Source organism: Myripristis murdjan, chromosome 7 (genome assembly GCF_902150065.1).
Source record: "Myripristis murdjan chromosome 7, fMyrMur1.1, whole genome shotgun sequence".
Taxonomy (NCBI): domain Eukaryota; kingdom Metazoa; phylum Chordata; class Actinopteri; order Holocentriformes; family Holocentridae; genus Myripristis; species Myripristis murdjan.
The window spans coordinates 28,128,071-28,156,035 of record NC_043986.1 but is presented as its reverse complement, the minus strand read 5'-3'; the positions used below and the strand labels follow the sequence as shown (position 1 = coordinate 28,156,035).

Below are 27,965 nucleotides of genomic sequence, written 5' to 3'. Positions count from 1 at the left end.
GTTAAGAGAAAAAAACAACAACTCACATTTTTTTTTATTAAACATTGACAGACTTGGAATTGTGATAGATCCCTTGCTACACATTATATTGGATGTAGAAAAACAAAAGCAGAAAGAATAGCCCACATATCAAAGTCAGAAACAGGAAATTAAGTCACTTTACTGTGATATGCATTTTCAGAAACAAGTGACCAGAATTGTTTTTAGTTTTATGTAATATTTTACATACTTACATACAACACTTGTCAAGTTTTAGACCTGTCTTAAAAAATGCATATTATTACTGTCCATTGACCATGTTTGTTGTGTGCCATACATTAGTTTCAGGAGAGAGGCATTTCACTTTCACTTGCGAATTAGGCCCACTTAATATTGAGTTTGGAAGACACTGATTATTATAACAATATCACAAAGAACGTTATATAGTGATTCCTCATAATGGAAGTAAGTATGGCAACATTGTAGAGATGGAGAAAGAGAGGAGGAGCAGGGGAGGCAGATAATGGCCAGTTTGCTTGTTCTAACATCACATTTGCAAATGTCTCATTTTGTTACCAAAAGGAAAATAGTAGTCTAATGGCCTGAACTGTCTTGTGTTTTCACAAAGTTTTTCTCTGCCTTTTATTAAAAAAAAAAAAAAAAAATGAAAGAAAAGAAAAACCATCAACAAATTGTTAGCACTTGGCTTGGCAATTTCTGCAGCAGCTTTTCCACAGAGGTTTTAATGTCTGTTAGGTGTCTGTCGCTTCTGGTTCTTGGAACCATGTTTTCAGCCCATGTGGCTGGACTGGGATCCAGTTAAAGGCATGGCACACTCTTTGATGCTGTTGAATGTTTTCAGCTGTTGTGACTGTGAGTGCTGCAGTCCACTGTCAAGAGCCCAACAGTAACTCTGTCTAGTCCAATCCTTCTATTAACTGTTTTAAAACATATGTTCACACAGTCAAAAGTGATCTTTGATCATGCAGAACACATTTGGTGAAAGTATCAAATGTTTTTAAAATCCAAAATTGATTGCAATCTTTTACACCAGTATTTGGCTCCTATTGATATTTTGGTTCTTGTGACAACACTAGTCCTACAGTATCCACCTCCCTCTATCTCTGTCCGACATGATGACAGGTTGACAGACACTGATCCCTTCTCAGTCACACAGTGAAGCACTGACTAAGGAGTTGGACTTTGGTAAGTAATTATTGGGTTTTCTGTGGCCGACATGGAAACACGACCCCCATCAACCCCTCATGGTGGGTCTGTGCTGCCAGCCTGTGTTGGTTAGCTATTCAAGAGGTCGTGCTAATAAGCCGTCACGTTGACAGCTTGGCCTCTCCAGTAGCCAGCAGCCTCTCAGCCTCAAGCATCAGCCAACTACACACCATCACCTGCTCAAACATCTTAAAGGGGAAGCTGGGGATTGTAAGGAGCCAGTGCTATTGATCTGAATTTCAGGTGCTGCTATCCCTGAAGGTTTTGTTTTTGTAGTTGGATTGAGCTTTCACTATGTTTCAAGGCCAGAAGCTGGAACCTCTGTGAAACGATTTTTGCAGAGCTGTGAGGAATATAATGAAACAGTATAGGTACATTTAAACCACAGTTTCTATGATTGATAATAATGTAACGTCAGAACTATCTTTGGTCCAGTAAATGAGCACATCCATATACGACAGAATTTTATTTTTAGATAGAACCATATATAACCATAATGAAGGGCAAAAACTCACAGAAGTGACGTTAATGTGTTTTATTTCATGCAGCAAAATGTGCAGGTTGTAGCCTGCAGTGTAGCATAGACTATTTTTGGCATTTCTTGCAAGTCCCATTCATATTTTTCATAGGGGTTTTTGACTGACACTAAATGGCAGAAATGCTAACTTTACAGCCCATGACATTGCATCAAACTTTGCCTAGCTTGGCCCTTCTTTGTCCCGAAGTGGAACTAGCAAGATAACACCACAGGACTTTTGCCTTATGCAATGCAGCTGTTGTAATGAACATACACATTCCTTTGCACTGGGCATATTGGAAGGAGGAATGGAAAATGACTTAGACCGCCACCTTGAATTTCTCTGTGCAGGAAAATCCTGGCTGTGTGTCACAAAATGGCCTTAGTACATGTTAATTGAGGTGCCGATCAGAATGTGTGACTCAGTGATTACCTGGCCAGCTGCTGAGATTTATGGCTTGCAAAACTCACTTTCTGGCCAACATCATGTTGCACTTAGCATGCTGTCACCTCTTCACAAGACGGTTCTGTTCAGTCTCTGCTGTAATTAGCCAGCTTACTCAGTTACTCTCTGTATTGTATTGTTAAAATGTGACTTTGGTATTTTTCTACAGAGCACAGTTTATGTTAAAACCCATAACTGCGTAGGGATTGTATTGTTCCACTTTCCACTTGTGGGAAAAATTTTTATCACTGAATGAGATAAAAAAAAAAAAAACAATGATTATGAGACAATATTGTCCACTGTCTTACCAGAATGTGTTATAGTACAGGATCCTGTTTCTGCTTTGACTTTCTCAAAGACATTTTACTCTGTGTTATACCATAAAGACTGATGCTGCTGAACTTCACAAATGTGCTGTGACAGCTGTGCAGCACACTGTAGCCAAACAGTCATATTTCATTCACTTTTGTACTACTCGAGCATGTTTTGGTCATTGCATCAACATACATTTTTAGTCATCAAAACTTTGGAAAAATTCATTGAATAAGTCAGTTTTTTTGGTAAATGTGTACATTTTTTGTCGGGGATTGTGATTCTATTCAGTGATGGTGGGTAATTAGGCACAGGTGACAGGTGGGGCAGTTTTCTCTTCACATCACTTAGTTTTATGACTTTAACTCTAAAGAAACTCTTTATTCACTTCGGTTGTTTTGGAGACGGCTGCTACAGAACCAGCTAACTTGCTGTGTGTTACATTGACTTTAAAATTTGACCAGCGTTTCAACTGTCATGAGGGTCTCCTCGCGAACACCAGTGGATGAGAGTTATGACTGGATGACATGACAAAATGAGCAGGGTGGGTGGTTTGTCTCACACATCGATAAGTGGCTAACTGTCTGAATAGTTTGTATTGATAATTTTATTTGACTCTTCATGCTTTTAATTCTGAAATTCATATGATCAGGTCCTGATTATTAGCCCCTCCAGTACATTTTATATATTGCCTGCTGCAGCAAATGTATTGATAAATTCTTTTTTTTTTTTTTAATCAGTATTAATCCAGGTTAGGTTCACTGAGTTTTTTCCCCCAGCAATGCTCTGCCTCACGCAGTCTGCACTGCTGGTCAATGAGCAGCTCAACTGACAGAGTCCAGGGGGTTAAAGGACTATACCAGCATTTTGCATCTTTAGTGTAATATCTACAAAATGTGTATGCTCTGATATCTTTTTTTCTCCTTTTTCCCATTAATTCCACTGCAATAATTGCAATGAACTTTCAGAGACTTAAAAACTTGAAGTGCCTTGCTCAAGGGCATTTCAGCCATAGGATGTGAGGGAGGCAAGAATTTATTAGGAGGGGTAAAACTCACACGATTGACAGCTTTGTGTCATGGCATGATGAATTCTTCCTTGAGGTGAATCTTCTCAAGAGACACTAAATTCTTTGAGGACGTAGCGTACAACTAAAGCAATACATTTTAGAATGTGATATCCCATCAATCTCAGTGTAATTTATCTAGTATCTGGGAGCTGCACCCAAAAGTGTCAACAAATAGAAACTCGTTGGTAAAAAGATACCGCAGGGTTTATCTAGTTTTTTTTTCCCCTGACAAAATTGAACTCTGTTTAGGTTTGTATGTTGGTGTGAACTGCAGTCTTTCTTTGCCAGGTGGAGATGATTCCCTGTGGGTGTTGATTTTGAATGGCTGAACTCCAGTTTAACAGCAATGACCAAGAACTACATCAAGCTTTTGCCCCTCTAGTCTGATCTAGTTCTAGATGTCATATCCTGTGATGACCTATGTTTTGTATTTAGTATTATTCATATAGGACAATCACATTTTGAACTGAATGACATTGCTTTCAGTGCAATGACGGTGAACAGCTGGTCCACTGCTGAGTTTGTGAAATTTTGAGTGTAGTTTGTACTCTTTTGCCCACTATGACGATCCTCCAAGAACCCCACATAGTGGATAACTCATCACACTGAGGAAGTGAAAATCTCCAGGTTGTCTTTTGTTCATTACATGTTGTCAGTAATCCATTTATTGAGATTGGGTGGGGGCAGTCAGCACACCTTACCATAGGTTACTTTTTCCAATTTCATAGTCCAAAATCTGAAGCACTGCTCTTAACTATTCAGTTCTTTTTTACTTGAGCCTCACACTTGGCTAAGGAACTAAAGCAGTGGGTTAAAATGCTGGCTTCATGTCGAATGTGTAATGGCTTGATCTAAGTTTCCACTGCTACTCAGCTCCTACTTACTTTATTGGCCTCTTTTTCTCTCTCCTCCCATCCACACTGTAGTGTGGTTGGAGTGACACTGCTCTGGGATGTCTTTGTAAAAGCAGCCCTCCTTAGGTCAAATATTGAAGATTTCACTGTTTGTGCTACCCGCATGATACAGCTTGCCTGTCTTCCCAGTACTTTTTGCTGTTTCAGTTGCCTCTCCCAAAAGATAGAAGTGCATTTGACAGGATTATAATTTGAGTTTGCCTAATGTTTGTTTGCTGCAATTAGTCAGATGACTGATCTCCAAATTTTACATTGATTGATTGCAATGGCCCCTCAGTTTCGTATTCCAAATAAGGAAACTTTTTATCAAGGTGTTATGCACTATAAACACCACAAAGCATCACTTTTAACATGTAGAATCCTCAAAATGTACTGCAATTATATTTTTGGCATCATATGACCAAACATTTGTTAACAACCTGTGTGGGAAACAGTTAAATGTGTACATTAGAAATGCAAAGTTGCAGTTAAGATCCTGTGTTAACTATCAACATTAGCAGTGGTACGGGGAACAGTATTCCATATGGATGTCCATGTATCTTGGGTTTTCTTAGCTGGCCGGTAGGAGGTTGTAATTATAACCTACCAGTGGTGAATTTCTGACTTCCAACTTTGAATGGAGCACAGCATTAGTGCACATGTGGCTAACAGGCTTTTGACTCCAGTTAGACTCAGTGCACATAGCTGGAGCTAATAACATGATCTTTCATCAGAAATATAAGATCAAACTCTCTTCAGAGCATTTTTTACAAATGACTAAAAGAGAGTATTATGTTAATGTTTGGGTATTTTATAATGGTAAAGTAAAAGCACAGCAGGTTGAACCTCTTGCACATCTGTATATTATAATACATTAGTATATTAGTAAGTAAACCTCATATCAACTTCCTGTACACTATTTCTGTTGGTCCAGTCAGGATAGCTGTCATATAAAAATCAGCATCACACTGCTGAACTAGATGTGATTCATTTTGAGAACAAAGCAGACTAAATCCGTCTTAAGAATTTAAGATTCATTTATGTATCAAAGAATATGCCCAGTAGTGTAGTCTGACTGATATGCCCACAAAGATTCACCCTATGCCTTTATTGAGAAATGAGCTGTGGTATTTTGGTTTATCATAGGGCTGTGATGATATGATTTTTTTTTCTTACCACAGTGAAAAAGCAATTTATCCTCACAGTTCATTTACTGTGAGGATACTGTGCATTTTACCGTCAAAGCCAGTTGCCCTTCAATGGAGGATTGGAGATAGTCTATGATGATAATTGAACAATAAAATTTGTGTTATTATATTGGCAATATTTCATATAACCAAAAAAAAAATTTGATAATGATAATGATCACCTGAATGCAAGATTGTGAAAGTTGAGATGGAGTTGCTGGTAGCCCACACACACACACACACACACACACAGAGCAGGTGCTGTTGGTACAATGATTTGATTGTCAGCTACCTGTACTGTGTGGGACCTGAGGCAGGTGGTGCCTTGTTGGAGAACTTTATGTTTTGGGGTTTGTCTGAATATACTGGTTTCTGTATGCTCATTGCCCAGTAATAAATGGCCACTCCACTTCTCAAGCCTGCCTCATGCTGTTTTCAGCGGGACAGATCCGTGTGGGAGCTGTGCCTGTTTTGATCTTGTGATTCAAAGGAAAACACTTAAAAACAGCTTTTGGCAGTACAGATACTATTCCTGGGAACTTTGTCTGTATATTTTGTTTTTTCTTGTGAACGACTAGACAAATGAAGACAGTATGTCATCACATCAAAATTTATTTCTGGTGCAGTGACAGCAGAGCTTGACAGTAGAAAAGTTAATGCTAAACATCAGGTGTTCGTGTCAATCCCTCAGATTCAAAGAGCAAGAATTAGACTAACCGATATTCAGTTGTCATACATCATACTTGGAGAAATCTATCATAGAAGGGTCACTGATACCACTTTTTCTACTGACCAGAATGCCGTGCAGCCACTATATATGTTATGTATACATGTAGTAGTTTACAGCATTTCAAAACCATTTCAAAGAGAGAGAAAAGTAACCACAGATTATTCAATATCAAGCAAGCTGTACTCTGACGATATTTAGCCAGTGGAACTAGTTAATGTCCTTACAGTGTTACAGGAATATGTCTGTCTTGGTGCAGTAGTCAAGCAGGCTGTAGGAAGTCTTCTGGAGACATAGATCTTTCCTATTCTTTCACTTGACAGGCCTTGTCTTGGCTTGACTTCACTTACTTCACAGTTCACTCCCTATTTTCCTCTTCTCAGTCCTGTGATATATCTGTCTGTCTGTTTGTATTCGAGTTCACCTGCAGCCTGTGTTGTTAAGTGTCTGGACATTCTACTATCCTCTGTTTTAGTCCAGTACTCTGCTATTAGGATGCCCATCCCTTCCACTTAACTGTGCAGGTGGTTTTTCTTATTTTACTTTGTCAGGGCTGATAATATGCTGCACAGTCACCTGTGGCTCATAATTACAGGCTTGGAAACAACTTTACTCTTAATGCACACTCAGCCCTCTGTCATCCATCTTTCCACCCTGTAAGCACACGAGAATGACTCATTATACAAAGCTGCTAAACATCTTGAATAAAGTATTGAAGCTGGAGAGGTAGAGTTGATAACTGTTATTTTCACCAGGCATCAGCCTGGTGGTTGGAAAGCCTACTGTTGTGGTTAGTGCCTTTGCCAGGGCATGCTGTCGTGATTTTACATATTAAACCACATACATAAATCACAGTTAAAAATGAACTGCAGGTTTTGCAAAGAGTTACACTCACTCATTTTTGTGAAACCTAGATGGTTAGCATGTCTAGCCACATTAAAAGACAGCTGGTCTCATGAAGCATGTATTCATATGAACAAATTTGGTTTGCATACTTGTTTGTCCACAGTTTCAACAGTAATAAAATAGCCATTTATCACATGTAAGTAAATAAGTAGTAAATCTAACTAAATACTTGTGAATGAGACCTTTTTGTTGAGAAGGTGTTCTCCTTTAGAGTCTTTAGAGGGACATTTCTTAGAAAAGCTGCAGACAGTGGAGCATGCTATTGAACAAGACTCCCACAGCTTTCTGATTGATCATGTTCAGCAGAATCCAATAAGAAGCCTATTGCAACTTGTTTACTAAAACTCAAACACATTATCCACAGTATCGTTTATCAGGACTCAATAAAAATCTTTCTAATAGATGCAGTTATAACAATTCAAATATCAGTATAAACTGTACAAATATAAGTCTCTAGCCTCATACATAGCTGAAATGATTCTGTATTGTGAGATGGATTTCTGTGTTTTGGTCTGCTCTGCTTTTGAAATCGTCTTAATGCAAGCCTTGGCTGCTAGGCCACAGTGTATACTTGTAGAACATCTTTCCATGGTACTGTGAGTTGTTAGAAGTAAACAGTCCATTGAATGTATACCTTTATAACACGTCAGGTCTTCATCGGGTCCGGACTGTCTTCACAGGGTAATGTTTACATTTTTCAATCTCTAGCCTCCAGTAGCTGCTCTAACACTTGGCTACTTAACAGTAACTTAACTGACTTGATCATTTTAACATATGAAACCCCCTAAGCACATTCAGTCTCACACACACACACACACACATCAACTGACTCCACGTGTGCATTGATAGAAGCTATTCAGGTTATCAATCATCCTAGTTGTATTTGTTATTTCATTTATGTTGCTCTGGGAACTGAGGATCATCCTGGGAACTGGGAAATATTCCCATTTCAGCTGCTATCCCTGCCTAGCCTGATAAACAGCTTTGACCACTTCTTCCTCATGATGTATTCGCTCTACTCCTGTACTGTTTTTTATTTTCTGGTGATGCTGTTTTGTACACGGGTGTGTTTTTGCTAAAATCAAGGCCTTCCTGACCCTGTTGCTCTTACTCTGCACCAACCCGATGTCTGAGTGTTGATTCAGCTTACTGAACTAGCCTACCTCTTTATAGGTCTTTGTACACCCAGTCGTAAGAGCACACATTACTGTTGTGTCTTTAGACTGAACCTCAGTCTTACTTTCTTCTTCTGTTAGACAAAAAAAAAAAAAAAAAAAAACATTCCATACTGTGTTGCATTGCTGAGACTCTATAAACCTCATGTCACTTCTTGTTTTAGCCCCAAAATGTTCACTTAATTTGTAAAGTTTGCAGTATACAACCCTAAACATTTCACAGGCTTTCCTGATATTTCCAGGAATGCCTCTTTGCCTCTTTAGAATCTTTTGTTTGTGAGTTTCCCCCTCACTCAAAAGATTTTTCTTGATTAGCATCCCTTTTCTTTCACCCTTGGCCATTTATAACTCAATTTGGGAAGCATCCTTTTTGTGAAGTGTACTGTTGTAGTCACAGGCGTCATTTCATCCACATATACCCTGACGGATGAGGGCCAAATCCTGCCCTGCAGCTCTACCCCATCAACCACCCACTGTGATGCCCTAAAAATTGTCTCTGTCTCCATAGTGAATGTTAGAGGGATGACTGTTCCTGCTGCCATGATACTATACCAAGCTCCAGACGTTGCCATGCTCTGGGAAATTTTAATCTTGTCCAGCTTGCAGGCTTTGGCAGTGGTCTGTAAAGGCTCTTGGTCTATAAGTAATGTATTCTTTTCCCAACCATCTAACAAACCTACACTGTACAAGTTGCTGCTTTTCATCTCTACCGCAAGAAGGGGTACACAGGTGACAGAAAACACCCTGTCACGGGACGGCTGTGATTTAAACAGAAATCCTTGAATTTTGTGTCGCATATCTCTAGATTTTAGCCTAATTATAACTTGTAGGCCTAGTATCAATCCAGTGACCATCAATCAGAAGCCCTGCTGGTTTGTTGGCATTGTGAAAACAAGGCCCTGTCTTTTGCTGTGCTGGTGATTTCCTGGACATTTCCTCTAAAAAAAAAAAAGTGGAACAGTGAGATGGAACTTACAAAACAGCAAACATTGTACTTCTATAATTCATTTTAATCGTTTTTCCACTCTGAAGTTAAAGACTGTTTGGTCACTGACCTGTTTGGCTTTAGGTCCTGAGATATATTCACTGGAAAAGTTTATGATTATTAAAAATCCACACCACATTTCCAGTGACAGTTAATTGGTGTGTGTGCATGTGTGTGTGTGTTTGCATTCGTGCACAGCTTCTCATGTGTGTGTGTGTGTGTGTGTGTGTGTGTGTGTGTGTATGTATATGTATATATGTATATGTATATGTATATGCATATATGTGTGTGTGTGTATATATATATATATACACACACACACACACACACACACACACACACACACATATATATATATACACACACACACACACACACACACACACATATATATATATACACACACACACACACACACACACACACACACACACACACACATATATATATATATATATATATATATATATATATATATTTATATATATATATATATGAAGTGAATTGAGACTAGTACATGGAGCTAGTGATCACAGTGGATGAGAGAGGCTCTTCAGTAGGATATGAAGGATATGAAGCAGCTGTTGGTTAATCTGCCTTGCCTTTGAAATGTTCTCCATTCTCCTTTTGTAGGAAGTCAAAGGTTAACTCTGCTGCCGTTGCCATGCAAACCAGCCAAGCCGTCCTCCTGCTCCTCCTGGGCTGCTGTGTCTACCGTTGCCGTGGTGACTCCCGTGCAGCTCCCAGGGTGTATCTGTCTTACAAAGGTGAGTTGTAGCTTGTATTTTGTTTCCTGCAGAGTTCATTTGGTAGATATCCTCAGCCACTCTTGGTAGATTTCGCATTTAAACAAGTCTATTTCTGAAAGATTAAGTAAGCCCCTTTAAAGCCCCATAAAAGCTGCAAATTTCTTTGTTCAAAGGGAGGAAGATGTGTAGCTTAGTTTGATTGCTTTCTCTAACTATGTGTAAAACGATAATGGGCCAGACGTCTATGACTACAAAACTAAATTATGACAATTTTCCAACTGCAATTTTCCCGCACACCAATTTCACTTCATGCACTCAACCCTGAATACCCTTTAATCTTTTCAGTTTTAATTTCAGGTGAAGGATTAATGGGTACTCTGAGGGTTAACCTCAGAGTACCAGAATACTTAAGAGTTTGGAATTCACAGAAAAGAAAAAAAAAGACTAAAGCCAACTTTACAGAAGGATAAAGATGTTCAGAGATAATAAGAGGTAATTAAAATGGAGAGGCTATTCATAAGAAAGGATAAAATTTATCTTTATTTAATTCATGTGAGTGTTGGCGAACAAGCAGCAAGAGGTAAGAAACTCTAAAAACAACAAAGAGAGGTGTAAATCTCTAGTGGAGATGTGTGTGTATGAGCGCGGCAGAGATAGATGTGTGAGAGGCAGGGAGAGGTGACAGCGGGTGGGCTGACTCAGTTTATTGTGTGCGTAGATGACAGCGAAACACATTCCTCTTCTGAGAAAGAGGATAGGGCAGTGGTGTAACTGCAGTAAAAATAGCTTGCCATGGTTGCTGTGTTTATTTCAGCAAACGCACAGGGAAGCCCCCCGAAGAATGTAGCGAGGGCTTCGTTCCAGCAGCCTCATGTGGCTAATGTGGCACGGGGCTCCATACAGCCGACCTGGAGGCTCACTAGGAGGCTGCTGCCTTCACTTTCTACTGGTGCACCAATATTACTGCAACAAGGTTGGGGAGTAACGGATTTACATGTAAAGGCGTTACAAAATGAGAAAATTAATGTGATAGTAATCCATTACAGTAACTGAGAAAAAATGATTGAAGTAGATCTCTCTCATTTTTTTCATTAAGAGGCCACTCACACTGGCAAGTTTGATCCGTGCCCAAGCACGATTGCCCCTAAAATCCGGATTCTTTGACCAGTGTGATCGCTCCGTATCGTGCTTGAATACAGTACACTTCCCCCGCTCTGGCACGGTTGGAGGAGGTGTGCTTCAGCGCGGTACGGGCGCGTACACGAGCACATGCACGGTCACGCACGCAGTGCGCGGACGTAAATCATGCAACTTTCCTCCTGCCTCTGCAAAATTGTTTAATGTGCGCAGCTTGATTACCGGCGAATGGCCGCGTTGCGCAATCAATAATCAAACATGTTGTCTGTGTCATTGTCCGTTGTGCTGCTGCAACCGCGTATAAACAAAAGTCGGTTTATAATGAAAGTACAGCAGTCTGTGTGCGGAGATCCGGCATCTGACAGGTGCCGCTCCGGCTGTCAGTTGGACCTTTCTGAAGAAGGAGGAAGTTACCTCCGAAACTGTCAAGGTAAATAAACATCCCATGTCTGATTAAAAGGACCAAAAACGTTTTTTTTAATTAAAAGGAAGACATGATGAATGTATTTGAACTACGTTGATTTATAATGACGTCGGGCCATGCCTGTTGTCGTATTTCAACGTGATGACGTGCACACCGGGGGCAATCGTGCTTGGGCGCGTTTGGGCTTTAGGTAATGTGAGTGCAGGCCAGCCGGGGACTGGGGAGGGGGGGATTTTGGCTTTAGCACGATACGGGCTCAAACTTGCCAATGTGAGTGGGCCCTAATTATGCACTTTAGCTATAAGCAGTATGTTACATTTTAAACAAAAATGTAGTTTAACGCTTGCTTTGCCTTCAGGATGGCTAAGCAGCACCATGCAATTATGCAATATGTATTGCATTATTAAACAGGTAACATGTAATCTGTAACTGATTACATTTCAAAAGTAAACACACTGATTATATGCGTGAGAAGACCTGTTACTCCCAGCGGTTCAGATGCAACATAAGTTGTCACTGTTACAGCACATTATCATAGGCTGGAAGGTCCTGACACTAAACAGTACTAGTGCTAGAGGGAAACTGCAGCCTGTTTCTTCTGACCATACCATGACTGTCCTGCCTGGCTCTTATCTTTCTGCACCTCATTCTAAATTTCGTCATCCTTAGTCTATGATCTTGATATGTACTGATACATCACCAGCTCGGCTGTTCTCCCAGAACTTTCGGTTGAGTAAGTCACTATTGGTAGCATCAACACTGACGTTTTGCTATAAAACTTTACTGGGACATGGGTTATGGGAAAGACATGTGGGAACTGTCTCTGTGCAAAGAAAATGGTCAGATATTTTGGAAAAGGTTGACTTTGGAACCCTTTGGAAAGCCAGACACCCAGGAATGAAAGTCATACTTTAACTTGATAAAGATGTCAGGCCCAAACATGGGAACGGGACACTGCCTTCTTCATGTGCAAATCAGGGAGCAACGGATTATCTTCAACTGAAGTTGAAGTGCTGGTCAAATGTTAGTAAGTATATGGCCAGCTTGTTAGCATGTTGGTTCATAATTCTTGCAGCTTTCGTAATGAAAATGTACACTGATGTCTGTTGTTTCTGTATTTCCAGGTCAGCGCACTGTAACTTCAGGCCGTCACCATCACCTAAGCCAATTGGTTCAGTTGTTTTGTGGTTCCCAATAACAATTTGTTTGGAGCAGGGCCAGATGGTTTTTCTAGTCAAAACAAAATGAACTTGTGAGAATAGCTGGTTGTACCACGTTAGGAAACATTTTCCTCATACGTTAACTAGAAACAGAGGGAGTCAACTATAGTCAATTCATCATAACATACCTAAACTAAATACTAAAAAAAAAATAGCTCCAGCTCAGTTACCTAATGTCTCACCAAAGCACTGAGGAGTTAAAAAAATGGACAGGTTTTGAACATGCAGCACATTTGGTATTAATGCATAAATTTAAATTATATAATTATATTATCAATTATATTTAAATGATTATAATAGAGTAACACAGTGATTTTAGAGGCATGTTTGCTGGCCAAGATGGAATTACCTGTGTGTTGCAACTTTAATGTTTTGAAAGCCACCAAAGTATTGTCTGTACACACTTATGCAACCAATCTTTGTGACATACAGATACTATGACAACTTTTACAAGAAGTCAAAAGAGGATCGGCATGGTCCTTTTAAAATATGTATTGATTACATCAATCTAATCAACTGTTTTCACAATATTTACTTGAGGACTATTCATTTGCCAAATAGTTTACAAAGTAAGGTTCTATTCTGGTCATCAAGACTATGTGAAAAATCCATGCGACAGCGGGGGTGCAACAGGGTCAGTGAAGGCAAAGCCAAGAAGTCCTTGATTAGTTTGTTTTTTCCTTGAGAATATGTGCAGGATCAGGGCCAAATGAGCTACTTGCGCGGCCCCATAGAGTAAAAAGCCAGTGCTGACTGGCTGTATGACATTGCAGTGGAAAACAGGCAAGTCCCTATAGATCTGGAGCCTGGGCAGCCTGCCAACACTGGCAACCAGCCACTAATCCAGCCTAAAGTGACTGTTGTGCCTAAAAACCAAAGGCGAAGACAGACAAGGCCGAGACCCGCCTGTTGAGGCTACACAGTGAGTTCTGTTCCTCAGGGCAAGAGAGTGATATCAGAAAGCAGACACAGATAGGTGAGTGTGAGCTCACTTCCTGGTTGGTGATGATACTGACAGTACTCCTAACAGGTGTTGCCAAGTCCAGTTGTGTTGACAAGGAATGCATGCTAAGAACCACCCCAGGATCCCATTCAGGGGGCACAAAATAAAAAATGTTTTTCAGCAGAGGGACTGCAGATGAATTTGGAACTGCTCCAATTTGAATTTGCATTTTAAATAAAACACATTGTGCTTGTTTTGTGTTGATGTATTTGTTTAGGGCTGTCAAGCAACCCGTTTTCGTCCTGTTTAGATAGCGTCTTTCACTGTGTATTGTGGCTTTTTTCTTTGTATAACTTGTTTACGATTTAATCTGCGTTAACTGGCCCAGACATTTTTGGTCCACTCTCCTTGGAGAAAGATTGTGTTCTCTGACTTGCCACATTCCACATTCGAGTGCTGACATCCACATTCTGTAATGTTTTACTACACAGGACAAAGTAGTCTGTGCAGTTAGGTTGATAATTGACTGTTTCTTCTTCTTCTTTTAAAAGATGTTCACGCAGCTTCATTATTCCACATCTTTACCTTACAACAGTGCACTATTTAAACTAAAGCTTAGCTTGTGAACTTGGGAAGGAAGAAAGATTATTAAACCCAAAGGCTTCAACAGGCAATAAAGTGAATAATGGCTGATTGTAGCAGTACCTACTGACAGTAATGACATCAATAGCAAACCGGGGCAGTGCCAGGGAGGTCAGCTGGCTTCCTGTTTGGACCACGGACACGGTGTTCGGGGTTAATCACCTCCTGTCCTGCAGACCCACCTCATCCTTCTGGTGTTTCAGCACCACCTCACACTTCCTGGATGGGCACACGTTCCCACACACATACTGCAAAATACACAGAGAGCCTTTCGTTTGCTTTGACAGTAAGCAGTTTGTCATCAGATATCGTTGGCAAGTTTGTTCTAATCTTAGTCACTGTCATCTCAGTGGACAGGGTGGCTTTCATAAACTTCTTTCAGTTGAGAGCTTGTGATCATGACAAAGTGGGAAAGGAAAATTAAAACAGCCATCTTTTGTGGCCTACTAAAAAAAAAAAGCTTATTCAAGACTATCTGGTTGATGTGTACCATTGTATGCTGACACACACACACACACACACACAAATAGTGTCAGGGTGAATTCTCAAAAAAAAAAAAAAAAAAAAGTCAATAAAAATCCACTGATGTAATCGGGCTGTCCCAATACCCAGCAAACCCCCTTTAATTCTGCCCTGATGGGGATAAAGAACAGAGCACATTGTTTCAGTATAGCTTTATGGCTGAAAATATCCATTACCTCAGTAACTTCATAACTTCTAATTGACATCATAACATTCCATACTTATTATTTGACCTGCTTTAAGGCTTGTCTTGATATATTACAGAGCAGAGCAAACTAGTCCCTTGGCAGAGATTTATTTTCCTTTGCAGCTGTGGCTGAAAATAAATGTGGGTTAAGATGCTACATGATCATAGGATCACCTGGAGAGGGACTAATGGAGAAGCATACTGTTTTCCTTAGTTGTGTTTTGAAAAGTTTTGCAGGCTTAAAAATATTTTCTCTCACAATATCATTTCCATGTTATGAATTATTGTAAGGTACAAGTTTGTGAGTGAAGTCTTTTTTTTTTTTTTTTATAATTGTGGTTGTTAAAACTTTTTTGATCCTTTTCACACTTGTCGGCCACTGTCCACTCATGTAATTCTCTTCAGTCCCTTAAATGTAGGAAGGACAAATGATAGTTGCCTCTTTATGAGGGAAAATCTTAAAGCTCCAATTTGTTATTTGAAAACTATGCCCCCCCCCTGCCCTGTCTGCTCCAGGATCATCTCTGGGAGAGGGAAGGAGGTGGGAGGGTTACACGGGGAGGGAGAGGCAGGGGGTCCTTTGGGTGGAAAGTTTATAACCACACTCTACACCCATTGGCGGTGGTGGTAACCATTTCATTGTTTGCCAGGCACCATTAAAGAAGAAGAGGAAGAGTAACCAACCAGAGCCCCCATACAGAGCAGTGAGGTCAGTTTTTAAACCCGGAGTGCTGCAGGATGATAGAAGAAAAGAGAAGTGTCTGACTCAAGTTCTTAAACAGTGGGATTACAAAACAGCACTGCAAACCAAGTTATACAAGAGAAAGTTCGACCTCAGATCAGCAATGAGCAGGCAGCAAGTGGAGAGACCTGAAAACCAGTCAAATAAAGAGTGATGTGGAGATGTCCAATCCTGATTTATTTCCCTCGGTCCCATCCCGGTCCTGCAGCGGTTGCCATATAGCCGATCCTGTCCCATTTAACCCAATCCCACAACAATCTTGATCATATAAACAAGCCAATCCTGACATGGAATAGTCCTCCTGTCCTCCAGTTTATAAACCTGCAGATTTAAACAAACTCTCGTTTGTGTTGTTTCAGAATTCTACACAACTGCCACACTCCGCAAGCAAAATCAATTTTGGATTTGAGCTTAAGTATTTTAGACTCAAAGAAAAATTTGCAAAACAATTTTGAGACTTAAAAAAATCATTAATAAATCCCTGTGCATGTAAAAGATCCATCTAAATTCAAACATTTGAATGTCATGTCAGTTTCAGTCTTTTCTTTAGTGTTTTGTGCAGTGTGTTTGTGGCTGCACAGCTGCTTATGTGAGAAAATTAAACAAGCACACAGAGACACGCACACACACACACACACAAACTGTTACATTTCTGAGAAGGCTTTAACCCTTGTTTGACATGGCAGTAGACCAACCAGTGGGATCAATTAGCATTTTATTAGCATTTTATTTGGCTACTGAGCCAGGGAGGGTGTTTTATTAGTTTAATTATTAGTAAAGATTTTTCTGATTTGTTATAGATGATGCATATGATATAACTTTTGTGTGGACGGCTGCGTTAATTAAATATATAATGCAGACACTGAAAGAAATTAACTCTTCAGGAGGTGGGTGGCCTTTAGACCAAAACTCAACATCTAATTTTAACATAACTCTGTTGTGTATTACAGGATAGTAAGTTACTTTTGTCTCCTTGCTACATCACTGTATTACTAAGAAATGCCTTCTCATTTTCTGTGTCCTTAGTATTTCCTTTATAATTGGGTGTTTCCTTTCCAGCTCAGCTAAGGCCAATGTATAGTATGTTCTGTAAAGGTACTATGTACAATTAGTTGATTTGTCTCTATGTTGTTACCAGGTTGAAATTCACCTAAACATCTGCCTTTATCTTTGTTGGCACTGGTTTAATGCTATTGCCATTATTAATGACAGATAGCTTGTTTCATTTCTGCAAATTGCATTGAAATGATGACTGCAGAGTCCCCCTTAGTAAAAGTGAAACATGAAACCTATTCTTCTGTAAATGCACTAGAGGACCTGACCAAAACAATGTAGTGAACATTGTATGATGCCTGTTAGAGGACAAAAGTGTATTCACACTGCTCTGTCTGCCACTAAGGCTTGACATTAAGATTTCTCCATTTAAACAAGGAGACAGAGGAGATAGTTTATAAGGATATTGTTTTGTCCCCATTGTGCCCCTGATTTGATCCAAAGACCTCAGGAACTGGTCTTTGGATCAAATCAGGGACTTGTGGGCGTCCTGAGGACCCAGTTCAACTGTCGAGGTAGGGCTTTTGCCATGGTAGGACAGGAACTATGGAGTAGCCTTCTCTAAAACATCAAATCAACCAAATCAGTTGATATTTTAAAATATATTTTAACTGTTAGCTTTTCACTGACATGTTTTATGTTTTATTGCTCTCAATATTTGCTTGTAACCAAGTTTTTATATCCCTTACATCAATGATGCAGTTAAGGTTCCATGCTCTACCTCCTCTTTCCATGTTTTATAACCCCTCTGTTTTCTAAAGCACATAGGTACACACAGGTTTTATTTTTAAAGTACTATATAGACAAGGCTGACTTGACTTGACTACTCAGTGTTGCCTCTGCCTATCCAGATCTGTTCTGTCTCCATGACGTCGCTGAGTTAGCATGCAGACAAGGCCATCTTGTGGTTACTGTAGCTGCCACAGTGCAGAAATAGCCCAGATTGGCACATTTTGTCCTGGCTGTCCAGGCCAATAGGTGTGTCTACTCCTCCCTCACCCAGAGGTAGTTGATTTTCAGGATAATGCCTCTTGGAATGGGATGAGAGCGGTCCTGAGAATAGACCCATGCATGCAGAGTGGAGGGTATGCCAGGCACTTGGCAGAGCTGTGACGTTTGGGATTCTACTGATTATTTGTGGATCGTCATACAGCTGCACCTCAGACAGAAAGACAGACAGACAGACAGACAGTGACACTTCGCCACCTAGTTAGACCCCTAGAACAGCAACTGTGTCAGAAACACCGGCACATTGACCTTCATGCAGACATTAATGCACAGATGCACCTATAATCAAAAACTTTTCCTTTTCCATGCATCTCTGACAACTTGTATAAATATTCTGTAAGCTAGAAGGAAAAAACACTTGAATTTCCCAAATAAGAAAGCTGAAACTGAACTGTAAGCAACATTTAAATCTATGGACTAGTTTGGTTCTTATTGGTCACATCATCACAATCAATTGTTTATTGGCATGTGGCTATTGGCATGTGTCTTTTTTACTACCATACTAATAACCTCAAATGACTCCAATGGGAAGTGTGCTCACAGGAGATTAATTATGATGAATTAACAAAATGGCACCACCTTAGAAATGCCATACAAGATGAGCAAAAGATGAACAAAATGAGCGCATCCATATTTCTAATCTTCTTGACCACAACAGCATCAAACGGTGTGAAAAGGAGCCTCAACATCACCAGGACTGAGATGATACAACAGACTTACAGCTCCACAAAAAGATGGTGTGTGTTACATTCTCACAGACAATTGTGCAAGTACTTAAAGGAAAGTGGTTTGATTTTAAATAACCAACAAAAGGAGCATGGGAGGAGGCCAACAGACAAACCAATGTACATATCAGTGCGTCTTTAGGGATGTGTCGATCTCTGGCATGGTTCTAGATGAAGAATCTGACATCAGTCAGCCGTCAAACTATTAAAACAGTCAGTGGGCTTAAACTGCGTTGGATTTTGGATTGACCCCAAACCAAATGTCCCCCAACTCCCCAGTTCCATGTCAGTCCAAATTATTTGGGACTTTGCACTGATTTAGTCCCTCACACTCTCCTTGTACAAGAACAAACCAACATTGACAAGTCTTTAACAAAAAAAAATCTACAGCAAATTCTTTTCCTCTAAGTATTGCTTCCTTTATATTATAGAATTTTTTTGAGAAAAAGTAGGCATACATTCAGGGCAGCCTATTTATCATGCACATTCATCAATTTACATGAAAGATTTGACTTAAAAAGACAAACAGTGGATTTTTCACAGATTCATTGTGGATTCATTGTGTGGTTTTGTAAATTTCCTTTGAGCATCCGAACATGTTCTTTGCACACAGAAAATAATGTGTTTTTACTTTGTACCTGGCTTGGCTTGAAGAAATTTCCCTTCATTTCCCTGATTGTTTCTGTACACAGATGATGTTACTACACAGGACTCTTTGGAAATGCAAAGCAAAACCATTTAGTATTAAATTGCTCAGTAAGGTTTATTGATTTGAAGTTTTGTAAGCTCATGTTGGCATTTGTAAAGATGGTGTGTTGTACTTCAGGAGATCAAAGTGTTGCTGGCATGATGCTGATGGCAGTCATTTATAGATTCAATGTGTGTGTATGCTAGCCCTCCACCCTCCACCCCATATTCTCTGGCAATATGTGCAATATCCTCAGAGGGTAGTGTTGTCGCCACGTCCTCACAACCCTGAAATTTATGGCTAAAGTCAACAAGGCTTGTTGTCCTCCCCACCTCTACTCCACTTACCCTCATGTACTTATCTGTCACACAACTGTTGCAAATGTCATATGGCAAGGGAGCATATGATTGCAGGCTGTAATCAACAATGAAATACTTTGTTTTACATTATGGCAAGTGACTATCCATGTGGGGCTTAAAGACTCTTTATTCTCTACTCCAGGTAAAAGGTCCAGCCTTTGCCTGTGCTTGCATTTTTCCATCACTTCCCTAAATAATTTACATTTTGTTTGTCCCAAGAAACCTGAAGCTCTGTGGCTCTATCCAGTCATTTCTACTTTCAAAAGAGCTTGGCTCCTTGTGGCTGTTTGTATCAAGAAGTACAGATGCAGCCAAGTCTGGTGTTCAATCAGCTGTTTCTGTCACTGACGTTTACTACAGCCCTGGAATAATCAATATAATCACATCATTCATACACATACAATGCTACTGTCCAGTAGGTTAGCTTCATTTATTAACTGCCTGTTGGCAAAAATGTTTTGTCCCCAAATGTCACCCAAATGTTATTTTCACATATATATAGGCACTGCAGTTGGAAGGCTTGCACACATCAGTGAGAAAGTAAGACTGCACAAGTAGTCAGTTCTAATTTTTTAAAGAGTAAGTAAACCCCAAATCCAAATCTGTGTGAAGCCTGACCTCTAATGGTGAACAATTATGGTGCCTGGTTTTTGGTGATGGGTGATCTCACCCCCTGTTGTACGCCATGGGTGGTGCACTCACAAATTTAAATACAAGATTACAACAAGATAAATTGTCTAAACCACTTCATAACTTTCTTCAAAATCTGTCTGTGTCATCTCCATCTGTCTTTCTTTTCACACTGCCAGAGTTGATCGAGACGAAGACGGCGAGGCCATTCTCCTTCTCGTTCAACACCAGTGACTATCGGATCCTCCACATGGACCAAGACCAGGGGCGCCTCTACCTGGGCAGCCGAGAGTACCTGGTGGCTTTGGACATGCACAACATCAACAAAGAGCCACTCATAGTAATAACAACATTGCCCTGTTACTGACAAGTCTCTCTGGAAGTTGTGGTGATGCTTAGAAACTGAAAAAAACACATGGTCTTTTAACACGGTTTGTGAAAAATTGTGTCAGTCTTTGTAACATTATCTTCTTGTAAAATAATTTAGCAAATTTGCTGATTTGTTTTTAAAGAATGTGACCAAAACTGTGGACCACTGTATACATGAAACTATGAAACAGAAAGACACTGTAACTGAAAGTATGCAGTGAGATTCAAACCAAAATACTAAGATCACTTTCCTTTTCTCCTTTTTTATTTCTTAGAGTTAGAGACTTCATTTGCATTTATGCTCACCCATATTCAACACACACAGAGCAAACAGGGAGCCACTTTCCCCATTGCAATATTTGCAGGAAGCTCTCAAATCTGAAAAGGAAATGCACACATCTTTTATGCCATCACCATCTACAGCAGTAAACAGCATAACAGAGATTTCTACATCAGGTACCTTTGAAGCCACTCGATTAAAAAGTATTTTGTTCTTGTGTACATCAGATCCATTGGCCAGCTACTGCCCAGAGGAAAGGAGAGTGCCAAATGACTGGAAAGGGAGGGCAGGTCAGTTGAACCCTGCCATCCGTACAGAAATGATCAAAGCTCTTCTATTAACTAAATTATATTCTATGTAGACTGGAGTATAGTGAGTTTCACACCCTTTAATTCTAGGGAGAGTGTGCCAACTTTGTGCGTCTGATTGAACCCTGGAACAGGACTCACCTGTATACCTGTGGCACCGGAGCCTACAAACCCATCTGCACCTTCATCAATAGAGGATGGAGAGCTGAGGTGTGCACACACACACATTCACACTATATTTGTATTTCCTAACAATCAGTGTCACCTACGGTCAGATTTCGATGGTTTTGGTTGTCTGGCAGCCATGCTTAGAAAAAGTTGTAAGCACATGTCCACCAATAGATTTGCCACAAACTTACTGTGATTTTCATACTCTTCCATGACAGCGCTGGTAAAATGAGGCCTGTTCTTTCTGTGTCCAGGAGTATCTGTTCAGGCTGGTGCCAGGTTATGTGGATTCTGGGAAAGGCAAATGCTCCTATGATCCTCGACAAGCAAATGCTGCAGCTCTGATCAGTGAGTCTACACTGCTCACTTTTACTGCACAGTGCAATGCAATGTAAATAACTTTAAGAATAATCCCATAAAGATAGATTCACCATCAATTGGCTTGCCTTGTGGGCTTTGACCCATTTGTCACACAGAATGCAAGGTTGCAATGGTAAATTTGTATATTCGACTAACGCAAGACTTTAAGACCTTTGACTGACTCTCTTCACAAATCATTTACGAAATGCTCTTCACTACTCAAAGTTTTGAAAAAGAAATTGAATCCTGTTCAGTATTGTTTATTGTTCTCTCTGTGGATGTCTCCCAGATGGGAACCTGTATGCAGGTGTCCATGTTGACTTCATGGGAACAGATGCTGCTATCTTCAGGACGCTGGGGGACAGACCAGCAGTTCGGACAGAACAGTATGACTCCCGCTGGCTCAACGGTACAGCGCACACACAGTCATGCACTATTCTTCCCTGTTGCCTTGTTATCATTCATGCTTCTTTGTCATGTATATTTCCCTCTGCTCAGACCCAGTGTTTGTAAAGATCCAGAAAATTCCAGACAGTTCGCAGAAGAACGATGACAAGCTGTATTTCTTTTTCCGAGAAAAGAGCTTGGATGCAGCAGGAGGAAGCACTCCCATCGTGGTATCCAGAGTGGGCCGAGTCTGCCTGGTGAGAATAGCCACATGAGGCTTTACATCATTAATATCCTATTAACTAAAATCCTGCTCTGAGATCAAACCAACGCGAGTGATATTCTACCTTGGCTCCAAAGCATCAGCCAATCAAACTGAGATTACAGTCTTGCAGAACTGATGCCAGTATTTGGATTAATGCAGTGTAAGTGATTATCAGGCTGTAGTGATGAATAACTAGAACCTCTGTGACCTTATTCTACCCCAGAATGACGATGGCGGACAAAGGTCATTAGTCAACAAATGGACAACCTTCTTGAAAGCCCGCTTGGTGTGCTCTGTGATTGGGAGTGATGGAGTAGAAACGCATTTTGATGAACTGAGTAAGTCTCAAAGGCTTGAATAGCGGGCTCCACCCAAGGTAGTGGAGATGACATCTGTGTACTTTGGCTAACAGAGTCAGACTCTGTCAGCCACTCCATGCTCAACGGTCATTCATTCAACACCACATGCAACCTAGCTGTACTTAGCCATTCCTCATTTTATTTTTTACTTCACTGCAGGGGATGTTTTCATTCAGCCAACACAAGATGAACGCAATCCAGTTGTGTATGCGGTTTTCTCCACGGCTGGGTAAATAGTGACCAGTTCTGAGAGATTTATCCTTTCTTACTGTGTCTTAAGTCAATCTGAACCTCTCTTCTTTCTTCTGTAGGTCTGTGTTCAAAGGCTCAGCTGTATGTGTGTACTCAATGTCTGACATTCGAAATGTCTTTAATGGTCCATTCTCACACAAGCATGGACATAACTACCAGTGGACGCCCTACACTGGCAGAATCCCATACCCTCGTCCAGGAACTGTAAGCAGTGCTTGGTTTTCTGTCAACAGAGACATTGCAGTTGTCTGTGAAGGTTCTCAGTCATCCAGATCATGGTTATCCAAGCAGAGTTTAATCAAAGGCACTTTGACTTGCATTCAGATTAAAGATGTAGATTGCTTCACTTCTCATCCAAGAAGCTTCTTCAGTTCTGAAAAAACATTCTCAAGAAGCTACAAACAAATTCATGTGCCCTTGATTCACCCCTCCTTGAAAGACATGGCAGTTGTGTTATAAACCTGGCAACCTCATCTTGCACCATCATGCAGGCACATGTTGAAAATTTGCTGTTAATGGTTGGCAGTGCCACAAAAGAGATGAACCTAAAAAATATTAAAACAGCTCAAAATGTATTAATGAATAAATATAGGAGTAGACAGGGCAGACTGGTCAACCAAAGCATACAAGATACAACATATTTCAGAAAATAATTTACCTATTTCTGTTTGAAAACAAGTAACATTACAAGACAGTGTTTCGATAATGAATTTCATGAGTCATGAAATGTACTCAAGATGGAAAAGAGACAAACATTGTTTTCACAAAAGCCTAAGTTTTGCAAATCCTTCTGCATTTTCCTGCATAGTGTCCGGGAGGAACATTCACCCCTGGCCTCCACTCCACCAAGGAGTTCTCAGATGAAGCGGTGAACTTTGTAAGGGCACACCCGCTAATGTACCACCCTGTTTACCCCACACACAAACGCCCCTTGGTGCTGTCCACTGGGCTGGACTATCGCTTCACTTCCATTGTGGTGGACCAGGTGGATGCTGTGGATGGGAGATACGAGGTGCTCTTCCTGGGAACAGGTCAGTTGCTAGCTTCATGACACCACAAGTTGAAGGAATCTGTGATGGGGTCTCAAAAAATGATGCTTCAGCCAGAAACATGGCTATTTAACTTAGCAGCACATATGACAGTGAAGAGCAGTTGTACATAGTGTAGATGTACATACATCTGTGCACTGTGACAAGTCAGAATCAGGTTTGTGACATCAAAATTATGATATTAGAGATAAGGCTAAATTAACTCATTTAAATTCAGCTGAAGAATTAAAAAATATTCTGAAGCCAGGATTAAAGGAAGCCCCTCTTTTCAGATCGTGGAACAGTCCAAAAGGTCATAGTACTTCCTAAAGACACCAGCAGCACAGAGCAGCTCATCTTGGAGGAGGTGGAAGTGTTCAGGGTAATTTTATCAACTTTTCACCCACTATACTTGGCTGTTTAAAATGTAAAGAGGCAATTTCCCAAGCCATTTCATTATACTCACTGTGATGTTTGTTCTTGCAGACGCCGGTTCCTATAAAAACCATGAAGATATCATCTAAAAGGGTAAGTCACCATTTTATAAAATCCTTTTTCTTTGAGCTTTCACAATAGATTTCATTACTGCAGCATTTGAGTGGCTTGTCCCTGGTTTCATCATTAGATGGCTAACAGGGTTTTGTTGTTAAATATCAATATAATAATATCTTAATTATCACTTCTTGGGTGCTAATAGCTCTGCGTTGCTTTTGTTGTGACCTGCAGCAACAGCTGTATGTATCCTCAGACAGAGGCCTCACCCAGGTCTCCCTGCACAGATGTGCAGTCTATGGTAAAGCCTGCTCAGACTGCTGTCTGGCCAGAGACCCTTACTGTGCCTGGGACGGAGAGAACTGCGCCCCCTTCACCCCCTCCACAAAGAGGTGAGAGGTCTGCTTAAGCACTGGCTGCAGTGGATTGACAATTAAAATCTTTGATTAGTGGTGGGTCTATGCTCTTGCCAGGACCTTATTTCAATATGAAATGCCCATGTGAGAATTTGGCTGTTAATGTATATGAGGCATCATCCTCTCAGCCTGGTCTCCTGAAATTGTGTGGCAACAGCTCAACATGAAAAAAATGTAAATACTTAATCTGTGCAGACAAAACGACATGAATATGTTTTCCGTCATGAAAGGATTAAGTGAAGGATACATGGAAACAGGCAGTGCTTTGACTCTGAGATAGCACACTGAAGAGGTGTAGAAGTCAGGCAGCAGGTTCAATTCCCAACTCATGTAAAAAGTTTCTGGTTGACAAATCATTCTATTTTCGTGATCTTTCTTATTTAACCTTAACCAAATTGTTGTAGCTGTCTTAGTTTAACCAAAGTTATTTTACTTGACAAGCTAACCTTGTCATGTGACGAAAAGGTGCAGACGGTATGTCCTATTCTTACTATTGTCACATAATCCAGTTTGTACCATTGTGGCATAATGCTTTGGTGGTGCTGCAGTATAGGCAAATCTTAACATTATTCATGTCCACAACATGCAACCTGTATTTCAGTTTATACATAATTATTGTCTTACTGTCTTATATTCTCTACAGAAATCCAGTGAGCTATACTCTAACAGTCATTATCTTTATTTCAGGCGGAGCAGAAGACAGGACATTAAGCATGGAGACCCACTGCGTCAGTGTCGCGGTTTCAATGCTAAAGGTACTGGGGCTGTGATCACATGGATTAGAGAACTGACTTACATACTTTGTGCCTGCCTTGTGTTTCTGCTTAGTGTTGAGCAAAAGACTTCACATGTCTAACGTCTAATGTACCATAAAGTGATTTCTTTACTGGACACACTGAGTTATGCTTTAGCTGCTTTCATTCCCAGGGCCTCATTTCTAAAAAAGGTGCATGATCATATCGAATCTTATCTGGTGGTGATATGAAGTGGCCAAAAAATATTTCAGCCAGGATAACTTGCATATCAGAGATGCATTTATTACATAATGAGGAATGACAAGGGGTTTGACTTTGGTACACCAGATCTCCTTTTATAACTGTTGCACTTATTTGGTTTCATAAATCACTGCCACATATACATATTTTGTAGGTATAAACATAGTTCCCCTCCTCCTGCCTCCCTGCTGACATGGAGGCAGGAGGTTAAAAAGATGCTATAGTAACAAGCAGCAGCAGGGCAGCTTGACAGGCAGCATGTCATGTAAAATAATGTGTCATTTAAAGGGCTTTGAGTTTGGGATTAGATGATGATTGGTTAACCATGAAAAGCATGCCAGTCAGGTACCAATAGCTGATGGTACCTGGAGAGTTTCCTGACTGAACTAGCTCTGCTCATTCATGGCACTGATGTGATTCTTCAAGATGAGTTTAATCTTATTGATGTGAGACCACTTACTGGTAATGCATAGAAACCTGGAGGCACAAGGAATGCAAGATTCATCATCTATCGTAAGATATTTACATGAAATAAAGCAAGTTACAATAAGCAAACAAGTTAACATTTTCACCATAGATGATGTGACTGTTTAACGGACATAAACTATTGGATCACATTTATACGGAAAACCAAGTGGAAAACATGTTTAGAAGCATTCAAACTGAAGTTCATCTGTGATTTATTATTATTATTTATTTATTTGCATATTCCATGTGTATATGACACAGGTGCACTGCTTTAAATGAACAAATAGAGATTTATTCTGTCAGCATTTTTTATAAATCAGAAAAATCTTAAACATCATGCTAAGATTATGTTTAATATTTAGTCCTCCCCACACTAGTTTAACCCTATAAAGCCTGAACTATGAAAGAATTGGCAGAAAATACCAATTTTTTGAAATTGAACCCTTTATTTTGTCCTATAACAAAATATATATAAAAAAGGAAAAATCAAAAAATATGTTATTACACGACCTTTTTGGTGTATGATATATGATATGTACTTGAAGTGCCAATGGTATGGCCCAGGGTGAACAGGGGAAGTGTTCAAAGGTATACAACAGTATTTTGGTCAAGTATTGATTAAACTGAAAACGAAAAACAGAATTGAAAATGTGTATCATATATGATGCAAATGGCTTTATAGGGTTAAGCACCACTGACCTTGTAGTTATCCACATGATCAGTCCAAAGACTCCTTGCCCTAAACTACCTGCCCCTGACATCTGTGACTGTGACCAACCTCCGATCTTCCTCTGGTTTGTCCACCTGCAGAGAAGCGTCTCGGCCAGACAGCCCAGTTTGGCGTGGAGGGCAGCAGTGTTTTTCTGGAGTGCCAGCCCAGATCTCCACAAGCAACCATCAAGTGGCTGTTTCACAAAGATGGCAGGAGGAAAGTGGTGAGCAGAGCGAGTCCAAATGACTGAGTCTGACTTTGGGTGACTGGATCATTTGTGTTAGAATTGCTTTCTAGTTGTCATACTGTAATAAATCAATAAGCAATATATCATTTCAAGGTAAATTTGACAGGGACGTAGACATCAGTCTAATGAATAAATATTTTGCTTGGCTTTAAAAGTTTATTTCAATAGCAAGATAAGCTCCTTGAGATGAAGCAGCTTGTCTTAAGACATTAAGGCAGTTCTTCAAAGCATGTATTAAACAAACATTTTCAACAGCCATTTTGACACAAAATAGCAGGGTAAACACAGGTGTTGCTAATAACATTAATCAAGGTTTCATTCCATTTCTGTGAACTCGAGCCCTGGCTCCGTTAGGCCTTAATGGAACAGAACTAATGTACCACCTGCATTTACCATGACATTGGCTGC

At 40.1% G+C, this 27,965-nt stretch overlaps 1 protein-coding gene across 3 annotated transcripts in view; it reads left to right on the top strand.

Moving 5' to 3' along the window:
- The window catches only part of LOC115362309 (semaphorin-3F-like), a 40,686-nt gene that overhangs the window by 6,329 nt on the left and 6,392 nt on the right, over positions 1 to 27,965 (top strand). For 2 of the 3 annotated variants that reach the window (XM_030056179.1, XM_030056176.1), the window contains exons 2-17: positions 10,056 to 10,189; positions 20,631 to 20,791; positions 21,328 to 21,390; positions 21,499 to 21,618; positions 21,831 to 21,924; positions 22,226 to 22,345; positions 22,435 to 22,580; positions 22,812 to 22,926; positions 23,107 to 23,176; positions 23,259 to 23,403; positions 24,008 to 24,230; positions 24,521 to 24,609; positions 24,714 to 24,755; positions 24,954 to 25,111; positions 25,823 to 25,890; positions 27,409 to 27,533. In XM_030056179.1, coding sequence (XP_029912039.1) covers positions 10,087 to 10,189; positions 20,631 to 20,791; positions 21,328 to 21,390; positions 21,499 to 21,618; positions 21,831 to 21,924; positions 22,226 to 22,345; positions 22,435 to 22,580; positions 22,812 to 22,926; positions 23,107 to 23,176; positions 23,259 to 23,403; positions 24,008 to 24,230; positions 24,521 to 24,609; positions 24,714 to 24,755; positions 24,954 to 25,111; positions 25,823 to 25,890; positions 27,409 to 27,533 — 1,842 coding nt within the window. In that variant the 5' untranslated portion in view covers positions 10,056 to 10,086. Of the gene's footprint in view, positions 1 to 10,055; positions 10,190 to 11,065; positions 11,145 to 20,630; positions 20,792 to 21,327; positions 21,391 to 21,498; positions 21,619 to 21,830; positions 21,925 to 22,225; positions 22,346 to 22,434; positions 22,581 to 22,811; positions 22,927 to 23,106; positions 23,177 to 23,258; positions 23,404 to 24,007; positions 24,231 to 24,520; positions 24,610 to 24,713; positions 24,756 to 24,953; positions 25,112 to 25,822; positions 25,891 to 27,408; positions 27,534 to 27,965 lie in introns of those variants that run through there. The other variant, XM_030056178.1, reaches the window with a different exon arrangement.